At 40.0% G+C, this 19,505-nt stretch overlaps 1 protein-coding gene across 2 annotated transcripts in view; it reads left to right on the top strand.

The window, feature by feature from the left end:
- The window catches only part of HOMER1 (homer scaffold protein 1), a 119,456-nt gene extending 114,352 nt beyond the window's left edge, over positions 1-5,104 (top strand). Inside the window, exon 9 of one of the 2 annotated variants that reach the window (XM_054578527.1) lies at positions 1,982-5,104. In XM_054578527.1, coding sequence (XP_054434502.1) covers positions 1,982-2,170 — 189 coding nt within the window. In that variant the 3' untranslated portion in view covers positions 2,171-5,104. The remainder of the gene's footprint in view (positions 1-1,981) is intronic. The other variant, XM_054578526.1, reaches the window with a different exon arrangement.
- Positions 5,105-19,505: the final 14,401 nt, after the last annotated feature.

Raw genomic sequence — 19,505 nt, 5'->3', positions numbered from 1 at the left:
CCATAATCCCAAAACCCTGAACTAGGCCCCGTTTCCTGTTTGCACATTGAGTCACAGTGTTGTCCTCGTGCACGCAGGTTTGCCCGGTTGCACGGTGCTGCTTCATGTGCTGCTCTTTTTATTTTCCAAGTTGTCTTTCAATAATTAAATTTTTTTCCCACTATCCTTTAGACTTAATAGAATCTTTTAGCAATTTATATTTAAATAATGTACTAACATTTGAAATATATTTTCCGAGGCTGGTTCATATTGTGTTACTAACAAAAATGTTTTCATTATCCCATAGGATTTGCATATGTGAATGTAAATTGTATCAGTCAACTTAATTCCTCTCAGATGTAAAAGTGAGCTTTCCAGAAAAGATATATGGCATAGTCCCCCCTTATCTGCGGGTTCGTGTGTGTGTGTGTGTGTGTGTGTGTGTGTGTGTGTGTGTGTGATTTCAGTTACTTGTGGACAATTGCAGTCTGAAAATATTCAATGGAAAATGCCAGAAATAAACAATTCCTAAATTTTCAATTGTATGCCATTCTGAGCATTGTGACAAAATCTTCAGCCATCCTCCTCTGTTCCACCCAAGACATAAATCATCTTTGTCCAGTGAATCCATGTTGTGTTAGGCTACCCACCCGTCGGTCATTTAGGAGCTGTCTTAGTTTCCAGATACTTTCAGAGAGAGAGGCCATGTTCACATAATTTTTATTATAGTATATTGTTAAAATTGTTCTATTTTATTATTGTTAATATTTTACTGTACCTAATTTGTAAATTAAATGTTATCATAGGTATATATGTATAGGAAAAATATCGTGTATATATAGGGCTTAGTACTATCTGCAGTTTTAGGCATCCACTTGGGGTCTTAGAACGTGTCCCCCTTTCAGATAAGGGGAAACCACTGTAACTTTCAATTCATTGCTTATCTGAGTAGTTTATTTAAAGTATAGTAGTTGGTTTTCTGCTCTTTTTCTCAATTTGATTTTTGACTGAAATTAAATCTATAGCTCGTTATGTTATTTTATAGAATTACTATATTTGTCATACTTAGAAACATTTTTAAAGTAATAAAAACTGCTTCGTATGCCAGAAGTTATTGTTAATTTTTAAAAAAATTTTTGTTTCCATGAACTTTTTTTAAAAAATGTTTTATTTATTTAATTTTAGAGAGAGGAGTAGGGAAGGAGAAAGAGGGAGAGAAACATCAAAGTGTGGTTGCCTCTCAAGTTCCCCCTACTGGCAACCAGGCCCGCAACCCTGGCATGTGCCCTGACTTGGAATCGAACTGGTGACCTTTTGGTTCGCAAGCCAGCAGTGAATCCACTGAGCCACATCAGCCAAGACTTTGAACTTTCTTTTTGTGATTCTTTTTCTTTCCTTGATCTTCAGTATGTTGGAATTGTTAGCTTTATAATTCTTATATGTATAGTTAGGTATCTTCACTATAGTTTTTAGCAACTGAGCTATATTCTCTACCACATGGATTCGTACACTCTTGAGGCAAAACCAAGAATAATTAACATTTTCAGAGGATCCTAAAACTTCATTCTCAAGAGCCATGTTCTTCTCTCAGTCTCCAGAATTGCCAATAAGGAGAAAAAATGAATTTCTCTCTTTCTCTGCCTGCATTCACCTGAGATTGTTAACAGATGTGCGTTAGGAAAACCACGGGAGCAGAAATAGAAATGAGGTGTAGCTAACCCTGCGAGTGGTCTTTCAGTACTACTTAGGTATTTGAAGTGCACTGGGGGTTGCTTGGCACAGTGTAAGCAGTTGGGAAATTTTTGTTGGGTTGGACAGATGGATTCATGAACAAACTCGTTGGTAAAAATCTGAAATCTTCTAAAATTACGTGAACCTGAGTTTCAGAAGCTCATCCTCATGGTCAAATTGCATTAACTACCACAATATTAGTAATAAAAAAAGTTATATTGTTTTCCACGTTGTGAACTGACATATATGTATCACACTTTTGTTTCTAAAGGAAGTAGAAATTCGCAACAAAGACCTGGAGGGACAACTGTCTGACTTAGAGCAACGTCTGGAGAAAAGTCAGAATGAACAAGAAGCTTTTCGCAATAATCTGAAGACACTCTTAGAAATCCTTGATGGAAAAATATTTGAACTAACAGAATTACGAGATAACTTGGCCAAGTTACTAGAATGCAGCTAAGGAAAGTGAAATTTCAGTGCCAATTAATTAAAAAATACACTGTCTTTCTTCATAGGACTGTTTGGGCTCTGCATCAAGATTGCACAAAAAATTTAAATACCACTCCTCCAGGAGGAGGATATTTTGAAAATTGGAATTGTATATTTCAGTGTAAATTTTAGAATTCAGCTTGTAGCTAGTTGGGGAAAAAAAGAAATGAAACACTTGAACTACAAATTACCTCCATGTATATTATTGGCCATAGTTAACTAGAAAATTATAAATAGACACTTAATGCAATCCTTTTTTTTTTCCTGATATTAGCCAATGGAAAATTAACAGTGTCTGGGTCACATTAATTTATTTATGATATCTAAAGCTCTGTTTTGTGCAAAAACTTAGTGATGAAAGCCTTGTCTTTTGTTATAATCTGAATAATTTCTCAGGATATTTTTGCATTGTTGAGAAGCAGTGCCATTACCAATTAATTCTTGCCAGGAGTGAGAGAGAGCTGCGTCTTTAATTGAAACATGCTTACTATAACTGGGTGTATAGAGTTCTTCCCCTTTTTTATACTGGAAGATACTTCACTCTGGTGACCACTCTGGTACACTCTGGTGTTCTCTAATCTTTTCCACTGTATAGTTTTCTTTTCCATATTGATTCCATGTATTTATGAGAAGATATTGTCTCCCATTTTATTACACATTTTAAAGCCAACTAATGAAGGCAGCTGCGTCCCTCAGAAATTTTTCTTTTTAAATTTCTAATAAATTTGACACAGTACTGAAATACAGCAGCCCGTCACTGACGGTCTGGTCTAGCAATGTTATGTATATTTACAGAATATGCAGTTACCTTTATTTATATATTTTGCAAGAAATCTTTTCTGAATGATCAATGCATTTCAATTTACCAATAATTATGGTTATTGGGGAACTGTTTATTATAGATCATTTTAAGGTGTATAGCTATTTTAAAGGGGCTCCATTTCCATCAAAAAGCTGATCAGAGGACTTACTGGGATTGAGCCGTGTACTCTGGATCTTCACAGCAACCACATCTCTCGTCAAACCTCACAAGGCAATATTCTGAACTGTTAACTAGGCATTTCAAAACAGGAATTCAATTCAATAGGCTCTTCTCAGTGAACAGATTTTAATGTTGTTTTGATGTAATTTTAAAAGACTTTTAGCAAAGATGCATTTCTTTCTATATTTCTTTTAAGAAGCTATTTTAAAAGCAAGCCAAGTGCTGTTTAGTCTGCATACAGAGTGGGAATCGCATCAGAGGTTGGTACATCCTTGCTGTACGGTGCCTGCGGTGTGGAGGTGGGGCTTGAAGTGTGTGCTTGAGCATCCAACTCTGTGAAGTCTACAAAATGCACTGACTTTTTGTTTGTACCCCCAAAAGATTGAATTGTTAAGTACAAAATTAAACTAATCAATTTGTAACCATTTTTTCACTCACAAACAGCTACTCAACATAGACAATTTTGTTTTATATGTGTATGTGTATGTATGGAAATACATACATAATAATTTATATTAGAGTGAAAATAAATGGTTTGTTTCTTAAAAGTTAGTTTCTAAAGTGAGTTTTCCCAGGTGTCTCTGCAAAGTTTTTATCAGACACTTAACCATCATGTATTATATGTGCCGTAACATCACGTAAGTTACCTCCATTTGTTTTAGGATATTCTTCTCCCCTCTGTATTATAGGGAGAATAATGTAGGTACACAAGCTCAGAGCTGAGATATTTCTGATAAATCAGGTAATAAAATTTATTGGATTGTTAGAATTTTGAAGTAGATGTGATTTTATCCATCAGTCTCTGAGTAACAAAGAGCACCTGCACCTGATTTTGACTTAAATATGAGATTTAAGTCTAGGGATCAGGGAATATAGTTATGAAGAGTGAAAAATTAAAAAGGAAACAGTGTAAGCTTTTAGAATGGTAAGTGAATTATTTTAATGATGTAATATGATATTTTTAAATTTTGACATAGTTGTTATTTAATGGGAAAATAACTCATCAAAATGTCTCCACTTGAATTGTACTGATATGTGAGATGTGTAATTCAATATATACATATACCCATATGTATATACAGAAAATTATTTTTAATATTTTCCTACTGAGATGAAATTTAAAATTGGAAGTTTTGTGAGTTTTTTCCTTGTCTGATATTGCCTAATATTTTCTTTTTTTAAAAAGTGATTTAACAATTTCTTGAGGGCTGCACCTTTAAATTCCCAGATTGTCATTAGACGTGTACAGTGTATGGGATAAGGTGGACACAAATGCACATATAAATAAAATCTTAAGACTATTTTAAACATTAATTTACAGTAGGAGAGTATCTAGAATCATCACTTATAGGTCATAATTAGGTTGTGTGCCTACTATAGTTTTCTCCATATCTGTATTATAGAAATAAAAGTTTGCATATTAACATTTGATTTTCCCAGAGACAAGTATTATATAATGTATCTATATTCAGATCAAATTATGGTAATATATTTGTCAGAAAATAATGTTGGGGACTGTAGCCTGAACATATGGACTTGAAGTGGCACAGAAAAGGAGAGCAGAGATTGAGCCCATTGTGTATAAGTTATTATATGATAACTATGAATTCTTGTACAAAAAAAAACAACTAAGAAAAAGAAAAACAAAAATACAGTTTTTATTTTGAAATACATTTGTTGTTCTCTGGAGAATGTACTTTATCTTTTTTCTTTCAGTCTTTTACAGATATTTTTTAAAAGCATTTAAATGATGGCAGCATTTACTTAAATCTTACAGGTGCTATTGGATTTTACATTGGTGTGTTCTGTTGTGAAGTCCTAACTTTGACATAAAAGGTTTTATAAGTATTTCCCGGCCTGGAAAATTAGTTTTTGTTTCTCCTCTTTCTGCTTCTCTCTCTCCCCACCTCCCTCCCTCCCACCCTCCCTTCTCCTCCTCGCTTTTTCTCTTTTTTCTCTCCCTTACTGCAGATTTTACAAAGTTCATGAAGTCACATCTCTGTCCCTATAGAAGAACTCCAGCACCATCATAGATTTAATGTTTTGCTGTCATTGAACTGTTGGGAAGCAATTAGAGGAAAAAAACTTACAATTTTTTTTCAAGTGGAACTAAGAAAGGGACGCTCAAAATTAAAGCACTACCACCTTTTAAAACTCATTTGTTTGTTAAAGAATTAAATTCTTTGTTGAAATTAAATTTATTCTTCGACGTGTGTGCTACAGTCTTCTATGTTTTTCTTATTTAACTCTTGGAGTATGCAGCTCAGCTGCTTTTTCCTGTGGACCTGATTTTCTACCTGTTCTGCAACAGGAGGCAGAGGCAGGCCAGAGGGAACATTTGTCTGGTGGCAGTGTTTTTTTTTTTTCTTTTAAAGAAATTCTTTTGTTTGTTGAATATCAAATGATTTTATCATCCTGAAATTCTGTGCTTGAACTTATAAAATAGTCTTCAACGAATTCTTGTCTTTTGTATATTTACATTGTTCTTTTATCATTCATGAAGTATATTGATTTATATAAAGCTTAAAGAAGAAAACTTCCAGGTAAGAAGTATTTGAGAATGATATTTAAAAAAAATTTCTCAAGGTGCATACTGTACCATAATTTGTTGAGATGATTTTCAGTGTGAGAGGGTATTTTGAAAATTACTAGAGAAGGATCATTTTAGAATGGAAACAGATGCATCATTCACATTACTCAAAATTGTGAAAATGTTCCTAATCATATTAAATTGGACCTTAAATTTTTATGACAGTTTTCTCCATGGGAAACTGATATGTAGATGTCACACAAATTGAAGCATAGTTATTGAATTTTAAAAAATGAATGTTTTTCATTTTTTGTTTATATATTGCCTCATGAAATAGCTAACAATTTTATCCAAGTAAAAAAACCCAATCAGCACTCACTGCCTAGTGATTTCTGCTTTGTTACACTAGATGAAAAAGAAACATTGTAAGCCATTTTTACCAAAAACAGGTGATGTAGGGAGAAAAATTACATCTGGACTAGAATAGGAAAAAGGCCACAGCTCCCAATAGATTTCTAGTTGAGTCTCTGACCTCCTAAGGACACTTCTGTCCTTTCCAGAGGATACCAGGAGCACATCTGGGTTAGGAGGGGAGTTGGGGGAGGGGCGAAAGCGGAGCCAGCAAAAAGAGTAGGCGTGTAATGCCTTCAATTTTTATCTAAGGGACAGCAGGGTAGCCAGAGACACATAAAGTGCTATTTCCTACCGTGCTGCTGATTTTAAATAATAAATGAGCAGGGATTGCCCTAATGAATTTCAAAGGCTTTCAGAAGATCCTGGCATCTGTCTTGTCAGAATTTATAACCTAAGACACCTAACATTCAGAACTCACCATTCTGTGGGATTCTGACCTACTTTTGTCAGTTATTTTCACAACAGATCTACCCAGGGACAGATAATATTACTCTGCTTTCTTTTTATAACACCAAATTAAGGTGATCACGGGTGCCTAATAAATGCAAAATGAAGCTCATTTTTGCAGCATAGAAAAATGTCTTGTTGGTATATTTTCTAGCAATATTCATGATTTTGTTACCTGTGATAACTATCTTACTATACATGCATATATTTAGTAAGTCATATCTCTATTACTTATGTCTATGACTTATTTGATTGTTACACCTTAAGCGGAATGACTTTCAGAAAACATGGCTAGAAAGCACATGTGCTTGAAGTGAATGCTCTCCTGACAACTTTAGTATGGAACGGAGCATAAAGGAGTGTGTTTGTTGAATATCTGCTCTGTGACAGGCCCTGTAATAACTGGTTGACATTTCGTGTCTATGTCTAGGTTCCTTTGAAAGGGGAGGTGTGGGGAAAAGAAGGGAAGAGACTCGAATGATTGCACCTGCTTTGTGTCCACAGTCCATCGGTCTGGCCACCCAGTACACTGGTTAAAAAGTGGAGAACTTGTTCTCATTCCTGGTACAATTTTTCCCTCTAGCTTGCCTGCCTTGCCTCAGTAGGATACCCCTGCGGAGTGCTTCTTAGTTACGTATTTTATCCTCGCTCTCCTTGAACGTCTCCCTTTAGCCTCCTTTGGTTTTTACAATGCTTGTTATCATGCAGGTGTAAGTCACATTTTGTTTGTAGGTGTCATGTTTATGCTTTAGTCCCAATTTTTCTTAAATTTATGGGCTTCAGGTAAATAGGAAAGTAGTTTCATATGCAGAACGCAGTCTATAAAATTTGAGTAGCAAACTATTTATAAAGGCCTTGGGAAGGCATCTCACTCCTTAAGTTCCCTAGTGAAACAAGTTGTAAACCTGTAAAACTCACCCCACAAAACTAAGTGCAGCAGGCTGTGGGTTCTGCTGACAGTGCTGGGTGAGTTTGTGGTCAGTTCTGGTTCCACAGAAGTTGAGACCTCTCCAGGTTGATCAAGGCATTAGATCAGCCGCAGGTGTAGCTCATTGTATGGGCAATATGCCTCCTGTCAGTAGAAACATGCAGTATTTGTCTTTCTATATCTAGTTTATTTCACTTCATGTAATGTGTTTAAAGTTTATTCATATTGTGTATATCAGAATTTCATTCCCTTCAAATGCTGAATAATATTCCATTGATGGGGTATACCGTATTTAGTGTATCCATTCCTCTGCTGATGGACACCTGGGTCATTTTTACCTTTTGGTTATTGTGAATAATTCTGCAATGAACATTCATGAGTAAGAGTTTGTTTGAGTCCCCGTTTTCATCTCCACGTAGGGGTGGGATTGCAGGAAAATGTGTTAATTCTGTGTTATCTTTTGAGGAACCAAAAGAATTGGGTTTGAATTGGATTAACTGAAAAGATTCAGAGAGCGAGGTGCTGTCTCACCGGGAAATCATAGTCATGGGGTTCGTGTCTTGTTAATAGACACATTGAGTAAGCGATCCATTGGCCTCTGAGGCATGCCTCCTACTCTTGCAACTGAAACATTTGTTGAGCGCCTGTTATGTCCCAGACCCTACTGTGGAATAGAAACGAGAGAGAGGCTCACAGTGTCGCCCCCGCCCAGGTACTTCACAGTGCAAAGTGCTGGGACTGGACAGCACTCATGAGGGAGCCCAAGGCAAGTGGAGAGGAGAGGTTGCTCCCAGAAGATTCGGTAGATGACTGAGTCTTGATGCAGGAGCAGGAGCCAGCGAGCAGGAGAAGAAGTGAAAGAGAATGGTCGCGTGTGATGGAGAAGTAGGCCAGGCAGGACAGGAAGCACTGTGTAAGTCGTGTGAAAAATTTGCGTTTTATTCTGAAGGTAATCAGAGATACTTAAGGATTTTTTTTGTCAAGGAGTGATGTAACAAAAATTATGTTTTATTAGTCTAGGTAGTTACGTAAATCCCAATAATCCCTGTTGAGAAGCTGCACCGTGGCAGTGGCAATGGGACCAGAGAAGCTGGAATGGAGTCAGAGAGTATTTAGGAGATGGAATTAGCAGGACTGGCCGGCTCACCAGGATAATAAGGAAGAAAGAATGCGGGATGCCTCCTAGAACTCTTGATTTGGACAAGCAGGTGAACAATCCCATTTATTGAGAGTGAATTCAAGAGGGGGAGGAGCTTAGTTTTGGAGGCGTTGAAACAAAGCAAGATGAATCATGAGCTCTGTTTTGAGTTTAAGATGTCTATAGAATATTCAAGTGGTGGTATAAATCTCAATGTGGCTTAGGAGAGAGATACCAGCTACGTATTTAGGAGATGGATATTTGGGAGTTGTCAGCATAGGTAGTGGTAATTGAGGACATGAGAAATGGAGAGAACACAAGATGAAAATGTCACGGTGGGCCAAGCACAGGACGGGGCAGGGTTTGTGAATGAAACAGGAGGGATGGCCAAGGGGGACGAGCAGGCGACCAAAGTACGGGGACTCATGGCAGCCTAGAGCGGAGTTTCAGAAATCCAAGTTTCACACAAAAATGAATAAACTCATGTCTTGAGGCAATGATATTCAAACTGTTCTGTTGAGATCATTAATGTCTGATTTTAAAATATAACAAAAAATTAACACCAACAAGCTCAAATACACCTCTTATAACATTTCAAAACACTGAAATCCGGCAAACATCAGCACCAGGTTAAGTGTTTTCGTGCCGATGGCAGAATAAGGCCGTCTCTGGTAAACCGAAGAGCATCTTGGCATTTCAGGCCGGGCCACCGAAGAGCTGCCATTGCTTAGTGTGAGCCAGGGCTTTCTCCATCCCACGCAACTGAAACAGAAAGCAGAGGTGGGGCCTGCAGGGTAGCACGGCTGTCTTCCATAAACCCAGTTTCAGATGTTTGGTTATGAAAATGACTTCATTTTTCTTATTGACTTGTTGATAAAATTAAATGTTACCATTCTTTCTGTTAATATATTGAACTTCCATGTAGCTGTCATTTCTAAAAGGTTGTGGTGGGGGTGGGAGGTGGCTACAGACAAAAGGAAGTTAACACTTTCCTGGCAGAACTTGGCTTATTATCTTTCTGTGGCTCTCCTGGCTCTCCTCGAAGTCAAGTTCTAGAGGCTTAAGTGTATTACGTGTGTCTTTTTAAATGTGTTACCTTGGTACTGAATTCACTGCTAGGTCCAGGTGATTTTGTGTTTGCATTGCCATAGAAAGTTGAGAGAGTTAACATTTCTGTTATCTTAGTCTTCTTTTTATATTGGTTCATAAACAGGTAACTGTATACAAATTATCTGATAGAAATGAGCTCAAACAACAACAACAAAATACTCCATGTATTTGGTTTCAGACTGCTGTATGGTACTTGATTTTTATTTCTAGTTTAAGTTAAAATGAGCTTGAATTCCTCGAGTAGACATGACTTGCACTACTTGGGCAAAATAGAGCATGTTAGACATTCCAGGAAGAACAGGAGCTACTGGTTTTCAAATTTGGCTCCAAATGATCCATACCATTTACAAATCACTTGTGAATTGTCAAATAAACTAACTTTTAAACCACCTTTGTTCATATTTTTCTATTCAGTGGTTAATCTTGGTCTCCTTTAGCAGAGCCTTTATTTAGAGTACATTCTGTGCATTAAAATCCCAGGTTACACACAAAAGTGTGCAAAGTAGACCTTCACAGCCTATAGCACATGGCCATCTCGCAGCAGTTCACGACAGTGTCATGACTGCACCGTATTTGTTATCCCCATATTAGAGATTTTGGAAAGCCTGAGACTCAGCACGATTAAGTGGTTGGCCAAGTAAGAGGCAGAACCAGGGCTAGAACATAGGTCCTCTCCTGCTGGTCCCGTGCCCTTTCCACGTCATTGTGCCCCTGCTCAGAACAGCAGGCTGTTTATCAGAAGGCCAATACAGGTACAAAAGTTTACCAATTCACAATACTTAACAACCTATCACTAAATGAGAAAAATTGTTTTCTATTTTAAAATAGTATTATGTCTTTGAATATTTTCCTACCTACTTCTCTCCTTTTTTAGGGAAAAAAAAACAATTATGCAAGTGGTTCTTATGTGATTTCTTTTTGCAATTTTTTTAACAGTGCAGATAAAGCACAAGTCACCCTTTGCCCCTCAGCTTCATCCCTAGAAATTGCTGCTATAAGACAGTTAATGTTTTTTCTGTCAGCATTTTTATATGTATATATATATGTACAATACATATTTGTTGATATATCAAGTTGGAGGGCAAGGAGTACATAAATTTTCTATGGCATGTTTCATTGTACAATTGCTATTATTTACTGAATTTCTTTGGATGATATGTCCAAGCTGGTACATACAGACCTACCTCACCCTTTTTAACTCCTTCATAGTATAGCATTTTATGGATATGTCACAGTTTAAGCATTTGCATATGTTTTTTTTCCTTTTTTATACCACCACCTTCTTCCTGACCTTGACGCTACTTTGTTAAACATTAGGGATATTTGGGATTGATTCGTACCCAGTTAACAAATGTCCCACACTGTCTCATATCCCAAATCAGGATAAACTGGATGAATAAGTTTTCCTGAAAATTTCTAAAAATGTTTTAACTGATCTTGATGAAAATATTTCTAAATGATACCACAAGCAACACGTAGCACATGCTTTGAACAAAATAGTTGCTCCATAAATGTTTTAAACAACTGAATATGCTTACTGCCTTAGGAGCGAGAGGATGCCCACCATACTTTATCCTTGCTTAGTGACGTGGTCCACCGCCTGTTGCACAGTGCCGCCATCAGGATGACTAGGGGACCACCTGGCATATGTAGGACAAACCCGAAGTGCTGTGATTTATAACCTTCGAAGTAGGGAAGAGGGGGTAAGATTAAAAAGGAAAGGAAGACTAGGGCGAATCTTGAACTATATCCAAACAATGGCTCCCTTGTATACCAGGAGCCTTTTGCCACCTTACTGCTGGCTTTGCTTCTAGTAGCATCCCCTGCCATCTGGCTGTTCATTCAAACATTCTGTGAGCACCTGCAATGTCACAAGGCACTGGGAATGCAAAGATCTAAGACACAGACCCTACTCTCAAGAACCTTGTAGTCTAGTGAAGAAAGCATATGTGCTAAATGTGTGCAATACGACAGTGCTATTATTAAAGGAGTCATAGCTTCCGGTGAATACACAGAGGGAGGAGTTAGTGGTCAGTGAGAAGCCGACATCTGAGCTGAGATGTAAAAGATGAATAGATACCTACTTTGAAGACTCGGGTAATGGCCAGAAATCCTAGGGGAAAGGATGTATCACAAGAACAAAGAGCCATACATCAAATTCAGTGTGACTCCCTGATGGGCCCATCAGTGACTTAGCTTGGGCACCGGAGCAGATGAGGTGGACAGATCCCAGACTGAGACCTTGCTCCATGCCCTTGGCAGTTCTGACTTCCTAAGGCAGTGGGGAGTCATCGAAACCTTGGAGAAGGAAGTAACATGATTGAATTTACATTTTAGAAAAAGCAAATCACTGGCCACAGCATCAAGAATGAAGTTGACTAAATTGGCCTTGGGCAACCTGAATGTTGGAGGAGACTCTCCTTTTAATAACGTTTAGCACAGACCTGCATGTGGCCTCGGTCCTCAGCCACTGCCTGCTAAGTATTAGCTTGGGTCTCAACCAAAAAGGTCCAAACTTGCCTTTTGGCTAATGATTTGTTCCTCAAACTAAGATGCCTCAAACCTATCATTCTAGTTTTAATCATCTCATTGTATTTGAAAGAGCCATTGCTGTAAGAGGGGAGAAAGCAAACGCTAACTATACATCATGTGTGGGGCACTCTCCATGTTACATCATTTGGACCTTACAGCAGCCCCAGGATGGCGATGAGTGGCTCTACTGCACAGGTAAGCACCCAATGCCACGGAAATAGCAAAGGATAGAATTCAGTTTGAGCTCAGAAAGCTGTTTTTCCCCAAGAGGCATATTTTTCTTAGCCAACCTCAGCAATGACAGAAAGATAATGAAAGCAATGGAGCTGATGGCGAGTTTAAGAGGCTGTAACAAGGCTGGAGCTCTTGGCCGCAGCTGGATGGAGCCTCCAGGGCAGGGCCCTTGAGGGGATTCCTGAGTTGCTGACCAGGATTCATTCAGTCCTTTCTGTTGCCTGGATTATTATCTGATCCCAAGACTGTGCTATAACTTTTGGGGTGAGAAAAAGAGCTAGGAGTTCCTCAAACTAAGGGCACCGGAGCAGATGAGGTGGACAGATCCCAGACTGAGACCTTGCTCCATGCCCTTGGCAGTTCTGACTTCCTAAGGCAGTGGGGAGTCATCGAAACCTTGGAGAAGGAAGTAACATGATTGGATTTACATTTTAGAAAAAGCAGTGCTCACGCTGCCCATCTACTGCCCTGGTTCCTGGGAGGCCTGCTTCAATCGCGATGGAGCAGCTGCATGCAAAAAGTTCTGAACTATCCTCTAAATAAAATTTCCCCCTTGTGGCAGGTTAGGCTAATTCACGCGGACTCAGAGGAACCTCAGGGGCACCTTTTGGAAGCTAAAAATGCTGGCAGTAATGCTGAAAGCAGTTACTACTGCCACTCTGGATACCCGATTCCTGTCTCCACATCTCTCTGGAAAGCCTCCGGGTTGTTGGAGTCAAGATCAAAGGAAGGGGGTCGGTAGTGATAAAGGTGATGACACACCTCCATTCCCCACCTTGAGAGCTTGCTGAGCCTTCTCCAAACACATTCTCCAATTAGGAACTCCCTTCCACTTGGGCGTCCTTGGCGTTCTTGGCGTTCTTGATGTGGTTCCACCTTGTCTGAATACCAAGACAGTTTTTGTTGTGGCCTGGGAGCTGGCAGTGTCTCCTCGGGGCCAGATGCTTACGGTTCCTTAAATGCAGGCAGCGAGCCTCAAGCATGAAAACCACAGAATGCTTTTGAGAGTCATCTTAATCTTCAGGCTATAAAAGCAACTGCAATGATAATGGGGGCTTTGTTTCCTCTGCTGAGCCTGGGCTTCCTTTGAGAAAACTGACAAATTTGTAAATGTAATAAACAATGCTTTTCAGTAAGCTGCCATTACTTCCTCTTCATTATTTGGTTCAAAGAATTTCTGAGTTTCATTCCAATTCTTTTCACTTTGTGTGTCAGGAAAAAGCCATGCAGAGAAACACTTGACTAGAATATTCTTTTCATATAACACATTCTCTTCTCAAAGTTGTTTGTTTTGGGGTTTTTTTTTTTGAGAGAAATGAAAATAATTTTATTTGTTGTTGGGTTATGGTTAAGTACCTTCAAGTGACACATTTTTTATTCCTTTATATGTACATTTTCTGATCTACCTGACTGCAACACTTAACATGCCATCGCATCCAAAGTAAGATTTGTTGTTACTGCTTAAGGTGATTTTACAAATATCCCTCCAAGAACCATGCATTGTATTGACAATAGAGAACAAATATGAAATTAATTTTTTAGAATTTTGTTAGGGTTATGTTTTGGATTAAAGAAAAGATGTGGTCATTCAATGAGTTTATTCCATTTTTATTGCAAATAAAAATGAAAATGGGAATAAGTATTCCCACACAGCATTCCTCTTGAATGAATTCAAGCCAAGGTCATTACCGGTGGCCATGCATTGGCACAGGGGTAAACTGTGCCCATAGAGGTGGTGCCCGAGTTTGGAGTAGGCAGTGTTGGCCTTGGGAGACGTGACGGTCTCTGCAGATGTTTGGTAAGTTCCAGGGGCTTCTGGGTCTTTGTCAGAAGCTCATGCTAAACCTATTTGTTTTTCCCCACTAGAATCTAAGTAGAGAAGATATGTCCATCCAATGTAAACGATGATTAGATCCTTTCTGGCTGTGACAGTCCAGAAGTACAGTGTGAACCAGGGCCCTGGGCTGTGCATCTCTTCTTGATGTCCTTCCGTGAAGATTTCCACATTCTTGTGTGCCACACAGCGCTCTTCAAACATGTGTGACATGCCAACATCTGTTTTTTAGATTTTTTTAGATTGAGAGTAAGGGAAGGAGAAAGAGAGAGAGATAAATCAGTTGCTTCTCGCATGCCCCTGACCCGGGACCTGGCCAGCAACCCAGGCATGTGCCCTGACCAGGAATCGAACTGGCGACCTTTCAGTTCATTGTCTGGTGCTCAACCCACTGACCCACACCAGTCAGGGCCTGCTGACATCTTTTAACATGCCCTGCAACTCTTCTGTGGCAGGGCTTTTTGTCTTCTTGGGCCCCAATTTGCTCCTCTGCAAATGAAAGAAATGGTCTATAACTTGTTCCAACCTCCTCTTTCATCTCTAGAATGTTCAATAAGAGGACAGGCTGAAGAATCAATGCCTCTAAAGAAGCTAAGGTTTCTCTCATTCAAGGGCAAAGGTATGCCTGGCAATCATGTATTGTTGTCTTGACATTTTGTGAACTTTCTTTAAACATACATCTACCATATGATCCAGACATTCTACTCCTTTACTTGAAAGAAAAGAAAATCATGCCCTCATAATAACCCCAAACTGGAAATAACCTGAAGGCCCATTAACAGATGAATGAAAAGACAAAATGTAGTACCCACCATACAGTAGACTATTACTTAGCAATAAAAAAAGAACAAAATGCTGATACATGGAACATGAGTGAACTTCGTTATGGTGAATGAAAGAAGCCAGACACAAGTACATGCTATCTGGTTCCATGTATGTAAAATTCTAGAGAATGAAAACTAATCTATTATAGTGACAGAAAGCAGGTCAGCGGGTGGCTATGAACTGCAAAAGGGCACAAGGGAGGTATGGGCAGTGATAAAATGTCTGTATCTGGATTGTGATGGCACTTTTGCAGATGTGGGCAACTGTCAACACTCACCTTATTGTATACTTTATATGGGTACAACTTATCTGTAAGTTGCTTCTCAGAGCTACTAGGGAAACTATTTTTGTAAGCTCAACTGTAAAATTGGAAGCTTGAAAAAATACCTAATGGGCAGTAGATAAGTTTTACGAGGGAATGATATCAAAAAAAGAGTTGGTGAATCAAGGAGAACAATCTTAAACATTCTAGAAAGCCCTTTAGCTTCCGGGCAGCATATATGCGTTAGTAGGAAAAGAATTTATCTTCTGGTTTCAGGGAAATCTCAGAACAAAAGAGTGAGCAAGGAACAGGCTGGTCAGGTTGCCTCGCTCTCCAGCCCTCTGCGGGCTCCCGGCGCAGCAGCAAAGGCCAGAGCGTGGTGGCACGCAGCCTCCTTGTTGGCACATCATGCTCCTTAAAAGAGATTTCTTCCTTTTGCCTGAGGTGGCACGTCTCTGCTGCGGGCGGGCGGGGGCGGGGGTTGTAGATTCCATTCTTTTTGAATGTTCTATTCAGAAACTAGAAAGCTGTAGGGCATGTTCTTTCCTTCGAGGCCAGAGTGACCTATTTTGGTTGACACCACTTACAGAACCACAGGATGGGGAATTGGAAGGGACTTCAGAGATTCTCCTGCCCAACTTCTCAGAGATGGAAACTGAGGTGCAGAGAAGGTAAATGACTGGCCCAAGCTCACACAGCCAGAGCAGAATCAGCACCAGTGCCCTCTGGGAGTCTTTCCACTTTGCTGCACTTGCTCACAAGTCTCTGCAAAAATGTAGCTTAGGATCTCTAGTTGCCTACAGCCACATCCTAAATCCAAGATCTTAGCCTGCTGCACTTAAAAAAAAAAATCAAAGCTGTAAAATGGTTGGGTTCTAGCTGAGAGAAAGGCAACAAATTCTCAGCTCTGACTTAATGTGAGGAAAAGTAAGGACCAACCTCAGCATGGGGATGAATGAGAGGCATTTATGATTATTGCAGAACTTGGCAGCAATGACAAAAGCCTGTTCCATGGTGAAAATACTCATGTTAAATTTCCATTCTTATTTGCATTTGCAAAAATAGAATAAAGTTATTTCTTCTTGGATAGGAAATGCTTATTGGTTGATACTGATATTTTCGCTCATCATATATAGCCCCTTGATGGCTATTGAAATAGCAGATATTTTATACCGAGGGAACATTCGTAACAGCAAATTCTTGATTGAAGTTGAATCAGGCTCTTCCAGTGAAGCAACCACTGCCAGGGAGTAAATTAGGTCTTTCTGGAAGCTCCACTAATATTCAGACCAACATGGCTCTTAAATTCCAAACTACACTGGGGCAGGCCCAGGTCTGAACAGCATGCCCAGCCTCCCCCTCACACCTGGCCCTGAAGGACCTGGCGGGCGCCGGCGTCCCGGGGTTTGCAATGTTGCCCCCTCCACCTGCTGGTATCTGGACAGCGCCACGGTGCTGGTGCTGGTGCTGGTGCTGGTGCTGGTGCTGATGCTGTTTCGGGGACACAAAGATGACAGCTGGGTAATTTGGCAGTGGTCTTAGCCCTTCGGATGGCCTGCTGTGCTTGAAACGTGCTTTGCTTTTCATGCAGATTCCCCAGAATATCAGTTGCAATTTGGCGGAATAATTAGGATGGTAACTTCAGGAAGATGACTTCAGGTTAGAATCACCCTAAGCTGAGACGGCTTTCCTACTTCCACGAGGGGACGCCTAGAGTACCAAGGAGAGCGCTTCTTGGAGGCGTGGATGGCGGTGAGGCCCCACCTTTCCTTCCCAATGGGATCGTTTCTGGGCCACTCGGTCTAGTCCTAACGGAGACGATGTGTTGCGGCTGCAGCAAAAACCTTTGTTTCAGACACAGCGGGCGCGGTGGACAGTGTAACACTGGTGCCCACGGCTGAGCCCTGTGAGTGCAGAGGCTTGCTTTCCTTTGCGACCTATTTCCATGCCCTGGAACTGCAGATACCTGCGCATCCACAAGGGCACATTGTTGGTGTGTAGTAAATCCTATTGAATGGGTAAGTTGCTTGTTGAGCAAGTGGATAAGTACTGACCTTAAATGTGGACTAATAAATCAGTGTGCTAGTGAGGCAAGAAATTAGTGAAAACACCGTGGGAGAAACATTTTCTAGAAAACCTATCAATGACCAGACTACATCTATGAATATTTTCATGTGTATTATATAGCCATGGAGAATTGAGGTGGGTTCTTGAAAATAAATCATATACTCCTCGCCTTCTCTAATCCTTTGAATTTAAATCATTCCTATCATTGGGGTCAAAGATATTTGGGATGTCTGAATTGGACAATTTTCTTCTCAATTTTCTTTATTTTTATTAATTATATAGTTTTGTTTACCTAAAAACAATAATACAATTGTTATTTCAAGTCACTTTTACTTTTTATCTATTTTTATCAGTACATCAGCATACAAGCATGCTCTAGTGTCTTACCTTTAAAAAATATCCACCCTTAATCCTTAGAGCTGTCAGTTGATTTCTCTTCTTTCTCACAGCTAATGTTTTGAAGGAACGGTGTGCTCATGAATTATCCCCCCTTCCTAGCTTTGCATTTGCTCTGCAGACTTCTCCACTCTGGCTTCTGCCCCTCACTGCTCCGTCAAAAGTACACTCTCCAAGGTACCCAGTACCTCCCTGTGGCCCATTCCAGGGAGCATTTCTGAGTTCTTATCTGACTGGAATGCTCCTCAGAGGCCCTTCTGAAAATCCTTCCATTGCACATGAAAGAAAACCCAGCTCAATTTGTGGCAAAGGAAACAGTAAGTTTCTTTGTATTGCTTACTAATTGTCTTCCCTCCACTTCTCTCTTCCTCCTGGCATTAATCTGATATTGGATTAGCCGAATCAATCCTCTTTTCCTTGAGACCATGTAGGTTCTCCAGAGACACCTTCTAGATTCATCTGCGTGGGGGGACAGGGGACACCGAGAGGCCTAGTTGAAGTTCCTTGTGGTTCCAAAGGATTGTAACTTAATCCTCAGGTGCGCAGCAGTAACTCTGCCCTCCTCTTGTACCTGCTCTGTGAGTCCCAAGCTTCTCTGGCTCGTTTTATCCAGAGGATGAATCCCTAGTATCTTGCAGTGGGAGAGGAGCTTGGGAGATGTGGCGTTGCGTGTGGGGGCTATTGCTTCTGTTTGAGACTGTATAGCTCTCTCCTTTCCACACTTACACCTCGTCCCGCCTTCCAAAGGACAGAGTGCCTCCAAGCTACCCCCTCGGGACTTGTCTTGCTTCTTGCTCAGTATCTCACTGCCGGCTCTCAGGTCAGCCCTCCACTCAGGTCAGTTACTTCTCATGCATCGTATTTTTTTTTTGTTTCTATTATTTTTTAATTATTGTTCAATTACAGTAGTCCCCATTTTTCCATTACTCTCTACGCCCTGCCCATACCCCACATCCCACATTCAATCCTCCCGTGTTGTCTTTGTCCTTGGGTCACTTATACATGTTCCTTGACTTGCCCCTTCCCCTCTCCCCTGTGACCCCCCTCCCCACTCCCCTCTGGTCACTGTCAGTTTGTTCTTTATTTCAATGTCTCTGGTTCTATTTTGCTCGCTTGTTTTGTTCATTAGGTCCCACTTTAAGTGAGATCATATGGTATTTGTCTCTCATTGCCTGGTGTATTCCACTTAGCATAATGCTCTCCATTTCTATCCATGCTGTCACAAAGGGTAGGAGCTCCTTCTTTCTTTCTGCTGCATAGTATTCCATTGTGTAAATGTATCAGTTTTTGATCCACTCATTTACTGATGGGCACTAAGGCTGTTTTCAGCACTTGGGTATTATAAATGATGCTGCTATGAACATTGGGGAGCATAGGTTCTTTTGAATTGGTGTTTGGGATTCTTAGGGTATAATCCCAGCAGTGGAATTGCCAGGTCATAAAGCAGTTCCATTTTTAGTTGAGGAAATTCCATACTGTTTCCCACAGTGGCTGCACCAGTCTGCATTGCCACCAATAGTGTGCTAGAGTTCTCTTTTCTCCACAACCTCGCTGGCATTTGTTTGCTGATTTATGATGGCCATTCTGACCTGTGTGAGGTGGTGTCT

Source organism: Pteronotus mesoamericanus, unplaced genomic scaffold (assembly GCF_021234165.1).
Source record: "Pteronotus mesoamericanus isolate MK-2021 breed Mesoamerican mustached bat unplaced genomic scaffold, CSHL_Meso_final contig_50, whole genome shotgun sequence".
Lineage (NCBI taxonomy): Eukaryota > Metazoa > Chordata > Mammalia > Chiroptera > Mormoopidae > Pteronotus > Pteronotus mesoamericanus.
Note: the sequence above shows the minus strand (reverse complement) of the source record. Positions and strands in the feature narration are given on the sequence as shown.